This window comes from Amblyomma americanum, chromosome 3, assembly GCF_052857255.1.
Source record: "Amblyomma americanum isolate KBUSLIRL-KWMA chromosome 3, ASM5285725v1, whole genome shotgun sequence".
Classification (NCBI taxonomy): Eukaryota; Metazoa; Arthropoda; class Arachnida; order Ixodida; family Ixodidae; genus Amblyomma; species Amblyomma americanum.
In genome coordinates this window covers 87,049,680-87,060,995 of record NC_135499.1, presented here as the reverse complement: position 1 = coordinate 87,060,995, position 11,316 = coordinate 87,049,680, and the positions used below count along the sequence as shown (strand labels likewise).

The window sequence follows — 11,316 nt, the reverse complement described above, 5'->3', positions numbered from 1 at the left end:
TTTTTTTTTTTGTAGTCAACATAGTCTGTGCGCGTGTTGTTGCTTGATCATGAACTAATCTCGCGCGCAACCTGTACTTGTGTATATTACCTCTCCCCTATCCTCTCTTCCTGTCCCCTCACCTCTTTCATTTCATTTCTCCATTCTGCTTGCTATCCTTTATTTCCGCTGCCCCAGCTCAGGTGCTTCAGTATCGATTTCAAGATGCCGGGCCGAGCAAAAATCTTATCCTTCCTTTCTTTACCTAGCCCCGCCGCGGTGGCTCAGTGGTTAGGGCGCTCGACTACTGATCCGGAGTTCCCGGGGTCGAACCCGACCCCGGCGGCTGCGTTTTTGTGGAGGAAAAACGCTAAGGCGCCCGTGTGCTGTGCGATGTCAGTGCACGTTAAAGATCCCCAGGTGGTCGAAATTATTCCGGAGCCCTCCACTACGGCACCTCCTTCTTCCTTTCTTTCATTCCCTCATTTATCCCTTCCCTTACGGCGCGGTTCAGGTGTCCAAACATATATGAGACAGATACTGCGCCATTTCCTTTCCCCAAAAACCAATTATTATTATTATTATTATTATTATTATTATTATTATTATTATTATTATTATTATTTCTTTACCTTACAACAACTACTACATGATTAGCGACGCGCGGCAGCCGCACCCGACGCAGACGATGCGAGGCGCAAGCCAGCGTAGACACAGCAAACTGGTCACAACAGCCAATGGGCTTCGCGGCGGTGAGGAGAAAACTACGGTGGCTTCGAGGAGGGAGCGCGCTTTTTGTAGAAGAGCGGCCCCCATTGAGACAGGTCGTGAGAAAACCATGGCCTCTGAGAGCACCAACACCTCTCGTTCTCGAAACCAATGCTCGAAACGGCGGGTAGGTAATCTCGGAGGCCAATAAAAAAAGTGTTGTGGTACTATCAAAACCTTAGAGATGGCGCTCGCATCTCTGAGATCCCCGGTGCAAGTTTTTCAGGGACAAGAACACAAATACACAGGACGTACGCTAGTCCTGTGTATCTGTGTTCTTGTCCCTTGTGTTCACGAAGCGCTAGAAAATATGAGTTCAAACAAGTTTTTCAATTGTCCTTATCTTAAAACATTGCCCCCAGGGCTCCAACCCTGCCACAAAAGCCACAGACCACATCAAAAGATGTGAAGAGTGCTTCTACACCGAGACCCACCCATATATTTCTATAAATAAAGTTATTACTACTACTACTACAAGACAATTTCATGGCCCCAAGGTGCACGCGCTCTGCTAAAAAAAAAGAACACCTTTAAATCAGCAGCACTAATACGTCCAACAATCGAGTGCCTCTCTCTCTCTCAAAGTTTTTTTTTTGTTTCGTTTGCTTGTTTGTTGCTTGCATGTTTCATCTGCGAGACGGTAGCGTAGTAGTGATGCCGAAGTAAAGGCGCGAATGGCTTCAGCACATAAGGCGCATCTTCTGCCCCCTAGCGGTTCTTTGTGCCAACAGCGTTTTCTCAGTCGACTGCTGGCCCCTTGCCCCACTAAACCTTGTCTATCCAGACATATCGAGCGTTCGAGATTGGTTCTAGTTTCTTTTTCCCTCTCTGGCCACTTGCGGCGACGGTTGACTGCTATGCATGCTGTTCTCCGCGTGCGCGCCGAGCTCGGCGCTTTGTTTTCGCGGTGTCTTATTCCGTGCCGTGCATGACACCACCGTTGTTCTTTCCCACGCTAAGTGGGAACGGCAAGCCAACACCCGTGTGACGGGTGACCACCCGGGAATCCAGACAAACTGAAGCTTGCTGGCGCGCGGGCGTGCAGTGTGTACGGTGGTGTGCGCTAAGCCTCGGCTGGCTTTGCGGCCGCGATTTGTGTAGTGAGTGGCACGTGCGGCGGAGGACCGGCTGCAAGACAAAATGTGTTCCGTTCGTGTTCTCATCGTCGCCTTGGCAACTACGACTGCTCTTGCTGCCGCCGCGGTGCAAGATTGGCCAACTTGCCCATTAGAAGCAGTATTCCGGCCGATGTTGAATGAGAGTGAAAAAGTGGTCCGGGATCCGTACGGCGACTTTGACACTACCGGTGCGTGGTCTTATTTCGTTCCTCGAGAAGCGCGCGATGTGAACGTCACGTTTCGCTGGTGGTTTCCCACGAACTCTGAACACTGGCCGTCGACACCGCTCACCGTGCCGGCAGACTACGCCGGCGACGTACCCGGAGAGCGACTCGGCGACGCTAACCTGACCGTCGTGTGCCACGGCCTGCCTCCGAGGTTGAGGTCTCGGGCCGACGCGCTCGTGTATTCACTTCTGGAGCGCCGCCCCGAGGGCGCGCTGCTCGAAGTCGAGTGGAACATCGTTAGCGGTTGCGAGTATGCCAGTGCGGTGCGATCTGACGTGTACTACTGCCCGCCTCTCAAAGGACCGACCGAGATCACGCTGTACCAGCAAGCCGCTGGCGACAGTCGACTCGTAGCGCGTGCACTGTCTCGCGCTTTGACGGGCCTCGTCTTCGACCACGGATATGACCTGGCGTGGGTCCACCTGCTGGGCTTCGGCGTGGGCGCGCACGTCGTCGGGTTCGTCGCTAGCGACCTGCACGTCATCAGCGAGTTCGGACGACTCACGCTGCTCGATCCAGCGGCTCCTCTGTTCGTCGAAAAACTGGGCCTCGCCCATTTGAACGCGTCGGGCCGGGCCAGGGTGTCGGAAGCCGTGCACACGAGCGCCGCGGAAGCCTGCGGGCTCGGCATCGCCAATAGACTGGCGGATCTCGATGTGTACGTGGACGGGGGAGAACGACAGCCGCAGTGCCACCCCAATTACCTGTGCTCGCACATCTGGGCGCTCTACTACTACACCCGGACGGTAGAGCGTTGCACAGGAGGAGGTGTGTCTGAGACGGGCCTACTGCCAGGCTACTGGACGCCCGAGAAGCGAGGCGTCTACAACGTGAGCATGCGGAAGCTCGCGTGTCCGGCAGTCGGAGCTTCGGCGCCTTCTCTTGGTAGTGAACAGAGCTCGCGGGCTGCACCGATGTGTGTTCAGTGTCTGTATGCATGGTCCTTGGTGGCGCTCGCGTTCTTCGCTGCACCACGCTGATGCTGCAAAGCTGAGCGCCGCGGTTTTCACATGTGCTAGACTTACCGTGTTGGCTCCCTGCAGGTAGGGAGAGGATGTGTTAGCACAGTGTCATTTCGTTGCAGCACGTTTGTGCTTCATGTGATGGGATGAGGGCATCATTGCCGAGCTGATAGGCAGGGAATGACTGAGCCACCAATCATTGTGGTGTCTGTGTGCCATTCCAGCGTTGGTTGTGGCTTGGAAGGATATTCCAGAACTGTTTGGCAATGTGTGTGGCTTGCACAGCGACTGCAGTACTACTGTGTAAGGCAGCTAGACTGTGTGCTGTATCTAATTTGACGGATATGGAGGGTAGTTTTCTCAGGCTATTAATCTACGCTTGTTTTGCAGAGAATTGCATGAAATGGTACGTAAAATTAATGTTCCTAATGTATTAAATGATGAGAGTAACATAATTGTAGTGCTTTTTTATTTTAATGTTATAAATGTTATGGTGTAAACAATGATGTGCAGTTTTAATGGCTTGCATCGACATTGCAACAGCTGCTGTGCTGGTGCACCAGGAACACAGTGGTTGTATTGCCACCTGCTTCAATGTGCACTGTAGAAGCTATACGTGATCTTCCATTACAGCACCCATGATGTCATGCAAGCCCTCCAATATGAGTTTCATTTGAGCAGGAAGATGTAGTGCATGCGCTCGGAAAAAGCAGAGAAAATAATGCTTATGCCTGTGTTAATCCTCTATGAAACTTTTTCTTGCTTTATTCTGTTTTGGTGAGGCTATCTCAAAAACCCTACATAATTCTTGTGGTAGTCACAACTTGCTGCTTTTCTTATTGTTGAAGTAATGTCGTCTGTCCACAAATCAGTCTATGTAGACACTTTCACTGCAACAGTTTATATCATGCCTTTCATATCAAACATTGTGCCTGGGCGGCCTTATTACAACCTTTATTCAGGCAGCCAAATGTGATTTCAGTAGTCTTACTGTATGCAAAAGCCCTGTTTTGCTCTATGATTCTGTTTTCAGATGAGCTAGCACTAGTCTGGACTGCCAATAATGCTCTGTCTTTACATCCTCTAGTCTACCGTAGGCTGTTTGATTCCTGTAGCATTAAAATGGACAAAGTAATGATGGAATAACTTACTTTTTTTTTTTCCATTTGTGTGAGACTGAAAAATGTATCTAGCTCCTCTTGAGAGGCGACTATTGCTTGGCAAGCGACTGGCTTAGGAAGCTAAAAAGTTAATTGCTACTCTTGTGGCATGCCTGTCACAGCTGTGCACATTCAATATATGCTTTTATTGGGGACAACAGTCTTGCTAGTGTTGCACAGTGCATGTGTGCTCTTTTGAGTGCAGTGGTAACCACATTTCTGAAAATTTTATTTCTTGCACTGAAGCATAATGCCAGGCAGTGCGAAATAACTAGCAAGCAAATGTGCAAGGTGTGTAGCCAGCATGAGTTACATTTCAACTTTTTTTTCTTAAGTTCTTTTAGTATCTATTCACTCATAGTGTAATTTCTGTCTGCACCAACATGTTTCCGTTATCTATTCACTCATAGTGTGATTTCTGTCTGCACCAACATGTTTCCCTTAATTTTATCATGAGTCAAGTCCCAAGGCACATTTTTGGAAATACAAAGGCCATTTTAGGGCTGTTAAATCACCTCTGAAACATATTTTTAAAGTATTCCTTGGAAGGCACAACTTATGACCAAAGTCGCAAATTGTGACAGAAGCTTAGTGATCATTTACTTTGTGCTGTCTTCGTCTGCTTGCGTGTCGAACCTATTTAGAGTGAGGAGGTGCCTGCACTTGCTACGTTATGTCTCTGCGTACAATTCTGTTCAGTGGTTCTTGTGCTTTCCTCTGCCTCTCACCTAATTTATTTCATTCTCATAGTAATCACTAGCTATACACACTTTTTCAAAAGAAAGCTTCACAGATCACAGGGGACACCTTCCCATTGCCGAAGAGGAGGTAGGTCATTGTTTTACTCGGTATGAATGCCCTGCTCACTGCTGCAGACAGAAGCAAGCGGACAGGAAATTTGCAGTGCCTGCAAGAGGGGTATTTTTGCGTTACCTAGGCATTTATCAGATGTGCAGGGGGCCTCAATCTTGCCTGCGCACACGAGGTTAGGTGTCCGGCAAGAATCTGCATGCAAGTATTGAGCAGGGAATTGTGAGGAAATCGCTCGGAATACACATGAGGTTAGTTTGGCAGTACTCGCCAAAGCTTGTTCTACGCTGTTGTCGGAGAGCAGATGAGCATTGGGGGACAGGATGTGCTCAGAGCTACATTGTAACCTCCATTAAAGTAGTTGGTTACTGCCTACGGAGACACAGAACAGGACTGCAATCATTTTGCACAACAAGGTCACTGGCAGGAGAAGCTTGAACCATCACTAGTGAATTGCGCAGAAATGGTTTTGTTCTGTGGTGGGACAACTCTTTTGTACCTCACTGTACTTGTTGAGTCAAATGTGGGTCTAGTTGGCCATTGGGCTGAACTGTTCTGCTATCTTTTGAACCTGAATGTGCACTTGTGACACGTTTCCATTATTGTGCATCATACTGGCTCTGTGCATGCAGAGCCATTGCACTACTATGGCATGAATAATAAAGTGGGAAAGTCCACTGGTTTTGAGACTCATGGCATGCACTTGTGTTAGTGTGGAATGCAGTGTTTCATCAGCTCGACTTGTAAATCAAAGTTAAAAAGAAGCGCAAGCATCTATTCAAGGTTACTACTACTTGCACAGACTGACCTTGCTTTCCTGCTTGGCTCTGTTCATTTTTCTAGTTTGTTATTCTTTGTCTTAATTTTTACTGAGTGAAGGTTTCAAGAAATGCAAGTGAAGTTTTCAACAGCTGTCGAGAAATCGACATCCCTCCAAATGCAGCCAAACAGTGGCAAAGAGAAGCAAAGGCTGTACTGTATTCCTTTTTGTTTTCTATTTGAAGTCTTGAAACATTTGTAAGAGCAGTAGTCTATGCCTTTTGTGTTTGTGCAGCTATGTTCATGTTGACGTTATTGGGTTTCCTTGTAATGAAATCTATAACTACTACACAAATTTGTTGAATATAGTAGCTTGCACTAAATTTTGCTGCCGTTTTTTCAAACTTTTATGGAGTGCATGCTAAGCAGTCTGCTTGGAGTACAGTGCTTTCTATGTGCTTCACTAAAACCATTCCTGATTAGCATATTGCGTATACACGCATTTGAAATAGAGCCCAGTTGTCACATCACTGTCTTGTGTTGTCAGCTAGGTTCTATGTTTGTTTGTTTTTACTTTACCAAGGTGCCTTTCGATCTTCTTGCACTTTAAGATGCTTTTGCCTAGCGAAATGCTCTCCTCGATTTCTAGTCTTGGTGGCAGGCACCTGGCAGCCCAGCCTGTTTTAGATGCAGTAAAAACGGATGGAGTAGAAAACACCTTTATTCACACCATGTGTAGTGTTTGATGCTCAGCTCCTACCAAATCTGCACCACTGCTGACCTCATTCACTACTGATGTGCTGGACAAGTTTGTGGGTGCCAGAGAACGTGAACCACTCCGTTTTTCAGTTCAGTTTGATTTTTTCAGATAAAAGCAAACTGAGCTTCATATGCAGTGCTTCACTTTGTTTCACCAGGCTATTGCGGGTGATGCCTACACCAACATAATCTCTTAAGTTATTAGTTTATATGGTGGTCTGCTCCAGCTAGTCACTTAATATGCCCATATTGCTTGCAGGAGTATAGCGTGGTTCTATGAAATTTTGACTGAACCAGCTCCATTGTATATCACCCATACAAGCTTCTGTTATGAAAATATAAAGGAGACATGCCTCATTGGCCTGCACTATGCAAATGACAGGTACTTTGGTTATCTTGCGGGCTGCCATCTCCTGAAAGCTTTGGTTGGTGCTGTTCACTTCACTCGGCATTCTGTAGGAAGGGGGTTCAAGTACTTTTGATGTGCTGCTTTTTTATTCATGTCTTGGCCAGCTGTGCATTGGCCAGCTGTGCTTGATTGTGCATTTACACTTTTGCTTATGTTGCAAATGAAAAGATGGCTTACATGTTCAGAATGTTGTAGTCTATATTTATATTTTTTAGATGACAGATAGTGACGGGTGTGCGTGAACTCAGTCTTCATTTTTGCTGCCCTAAGGTACAGCATCACTAGAGAGGTGCTTGAGTAAAGAGGGATGCAGCGTGAAAAGGGCTGTAAGCTTCTGTCTGTGTTCACATCACATGTGTGAATTGTGCAGCTGAGGCTCTGTGAAAGTTCCAATTGTCAGTGGTTAAATCCTTTTCCCTACTGTGTAGGTGACAGTACTCAGGTACATTGTGATTTATGGTGTGGAGCACAGGCACCTTTGTCATATCCTATAGGCATTATTCATTTTTGCTTGTTATCTTTTGATGCTAGATTGCAGTGTTTTTATCTTTATCCCTACTGCGAATTGCTACGTATTGTTTATTATTGGTCATTTGGAGAAGGTCGTGTGTCATTATGTCTAAGTGCCTTTGACTTTTAATATGATTTTGTTTTCGCTCTTTTATTTCTTTGTAGCCATCGTGACTTGTACAGCAGTGTCTTTGTTTTGCACTTTTAATTACAAGGCAAAGACCTCCATCATATTATATTATTGCTGGTGTTTTGTGGCATTGATGGTCTTTCGTGCTGAGCAGTTTGCTGCATTTTGTTTTTGAGGCACGTGTTTGTATGCTTCACTTGATGGGTTTAGTTCACCTAAATGGTTGTGACAAGTTAGGTTCAGTTTAATTTCTTTATTTACCTTTTTTGTACTGCAATCTTAGGGGAAGATATCTATGAGTGCAACAGGCAAGAACACTCTTTTGCTAAAGATTACCTTTTAGCTGTATCTTTCCTGTTATGTACTGTATTTTCCTGTGTATAAGTTTCACCCTCCCTACAAACTGCAATTTTTCAAAAAAAATCGCACAAAAGTCACACCGGTGTATGGGACACGCCTGTTCATTTGGTGAGCACTGTCAAAAAATTCTAATAATGCTTTCTTTAGTGTGTATGAATGAAGTACACGCTTGTGGCAGCTGCTCCGTGCAGACAATCCTTAACTCCGGCCAGCATGTCTTCTTCCCATGGTCTGCCTTTTTGTTGCGAAAGCAGTTCTTCACTAGCAATCCTGAAAAACATATTCGTCTGAATCCTCTCCGGTACTTGCAGAAATGAAATAAATACTGCTGCGACTTGGTTTCGAGCCTGCAGCGGCATGAACAGATCAGTTTCGTGGGCCGCTGCTCGGGAGCACTATGCTATCTCCACAACCGATCATGCCTTATGTTAAAGTGCCACACTTTCGCACTTTACATTGCACGCCGTTGTCATCGACTTCCATCTGTGTGCATAAAGCACTATTAGCCTCCCACCCTGAAAATCGCTGGTGGCTGTGCAGCCTCTGAGACAGGCATGAAAGGAAAGGAAACGCACGTATCTGGCTCCCTGAGTCAGTGGACACCACATTCGCACTTTGATCTATGGGGCGGTAGTGACAAAGAGATGTGCGCTGCATGTGTTAGCAGAAACATGGCACTGGAGCAAAGCGCTTTGGCAATGACTACATTGTTGCAGAAATGAGGCACTTGAAAAAGTTAAATACTCATTTGATTGAGATTAGCCGAGTAAAGTGGCTGAGATTTTACAATGAGCGTGACTGGCACGGGACGACTCATTCTTCCTGGGCCTTCGCAGCAACAACAGATGGCGGTGGTGTACACCTGAAAAAAAACTGCTTTCACATGATGTTTCAAATTAGCAATGCTAAACCACCATCAGATTTTTTATTGGCTTTGTCAACCTTCGCAGCTTTTTGTTAGTCCTGTCTGCCTGCTGCCCAGTTCCCGTTCACTAGCACGTAGCCTGACTTTTGAATCATAGCTCCTTTGCCTTGCACGCAACGTAATATTGGCCAAGTGCAATGCACAAAGCTAAGTGGAAGTGGCACCGCTGGAACTGACACTGAATTGAAAACTAGATCTGGCAGGGGCACGTAGAGCATGCTTCTGCATCAGTCCGAACATCAAGAGATTGATGATACCTTATGATAACATTTTAAAAATGAATCATTTCTTTCCCAGTTTACACATTGTTTTTTTCCAACCTAATTAATGGGCACGGCAAAAGGGGACTCGTGGTGCTGGGTTTCAACAGTATATAAGTTGCATCGTTTTAAACATGCACCGACAAAAAATAAAAAAACTACAACGTGTACACCAGAAAATACGGTAATTATATCTGGCGACCAAGCTAAGTGATACAGAAAAGTGAAGAGTTAACAGTAGCCCTCACTTGTGGCATGAAAAGCTTGTGTTTGAAGACGTGCAAATTCTTGCAGCATCCAATTAGGTGTTCTTTTCTGTTTGCACAAACTCATTTCTCACAGTTACAGTTAACCTCTAACTGGGAGATAGCATCATGGCATTTATTGTTTCATATGTACTGTTTGGTTGGATGATTATGTTAGTCTCATTTAAAAGTGATTGCCTAATTCTATTATGTCATTGAAGCTTTCACTGTGGTCTCTGAATTTGCGTAGGACCCCTTTTGAATTGCATCAAACAGCATATGAGGTCAAAGTTGCTGAATCCTCAAGTTAACCTGGTTACATCAGTGCTTGCATTCATTGATGCAGGACAGAAGGAAATGCAAAAGAAAAAAATGCTACTTTGAATGCCTCCAGGAGTGGGGCTTGATGTGTGAGGGCTTGTGAGTGTGTGTATGCTGTGACTTTACAATGGTTATTGGCTGTTTTCAACCGTTTGGTGCAGTTCTAACGTGCACTAGCATCATTAAAACAGCTTTCATTCTCACGCTGCACATGTATGTAATGCTGCCCTGCCATTTATTTGTACATTCCAAACTGTGCTGAAGACTTCACGTAAGAAATGGCTGCACATTATAACTATAACAAATGCATCATTGCATCGCCATCTGCCGTTCAGAGGTTAAGTCAGTGGGGAAGTAATGGGCAAGAACAGCACATTTCCTTTACCTCTCGTTGGCCTTGCTTTTTTCATATGTGTACTAGTTACTAGTCACCTTTTTTGTGCTTCTTGCTGTGACCGGTTATACAATTATCTGATGGAGACACTTACCTGCAGTGTTTATGCAACGTTTATACAAGTATGGCATGCCAAAATTTCAGATCAGACTTCTAGTCCCATGCAATCTTTACCATGAGGTGTTTGGCTTAAAATAAGATGGGAGGTGCTACCAGGGCAAGTTTGCAATAATCAAGCACTTTGAATCTTGAGGAAACCACTGCTGGTACAGAGCCTGGAACATGCCTTTGCCTTTCATTATTGTTTAAAGGTAGCTTCGGTGAATTATTTTTGAATTTGCTGTGGGGGATAGCAGGTGACAATTGGGGCTATAGAAAGAACGTTGCTCACACAGTGTCATAAAGTATTGTCAGGAGGAAATGGGCACCATACAACATGCTGTCAAATCTTTGGTCTCAAGCATAGAAATGGGGCGCACACATTGCTGCCACCGAACTAATGGTATGCTGCTTTGCATGTCTCGTGCTAGCTATTTTGATGCAGACGCAGGAAATTTCTGATCACATCCTACGGCTGCTGTCTGCATTTATTGTTTCTGTAGTTGAGATGGTGTGACCCCACATGCATCCAAATGTTACGTTTGTTTTCCTTGTTCTTTATTTCTTCATTGTATGTTTTGTTTCATTTTTTAAATGTGTGTTGGTTTCTTCTTTTATTTATGACATTGTCATTCTGAAACATATTCAGTATGTATAAATTTCTTGCAAGAAACGTTTTTCTATATGGCAATATGTGTTTATTACATGGTAAATGTTTCCAAAAAATGTCTTCAACCATAACTCAAATCAAATCAAGGCTTATTAGTTCCAGAATATTTTTACAAGATGTGAAGTATACCTGCAAAACGTAAGCTTTGTGACACTAGCCTGTTCTTTCCTGGATTGTAGTGCAACTTTGGAGGATGTCAGAAAACAGGAGAGTAGTTTCATTTTGTGAGTCGGTCTACTGAATTTTGTCTGGTAACTTAATTATTAGAGCAGTTAGGCAACTGACTGTAAACCAGGATGTGCAGCTAGCTGTTAGCAAATGTATCACTTTGCAGACTTTGATAAATGTAATTGGGCTCGATGCTACAGCACAAGTGCTTGTAAAGCCAAATTTGGCAGCTGAGAGGAGTAAGTAACCACTCTGCTGTCTGGTTGTGAGCATAGCTCGGTCC

At 45.1% G+C, this 11,316-nt stretch overlaps 1 protein-coding gene across 1 annotated transcript; it reads left to right on the top strand.

Moving 5' to 3' along the window:
• The first annotated feature begins 1,587 nt into the window (after positions 1 to 1,587).
• On the top strand, positions 1,588 to 10,332 carry LOC144124727 (uncharacterized). Its single transcript, XM_077657584.1, has one exon. It carries the CDS (start codon positions 1,888 to 1,890, stop codon positions 3,070 to 3,072), a length of 1,185 nt encoding a protein of 394 aa, XP_077513710.1. The 5' UTR covers positions 1,588 to 1,887; the 3' UTR covers positions 3,073 to 10,332.
• The last annotated feature ends 984 nt before the right edge of the window (positions 10,333 to 11,316 follow it).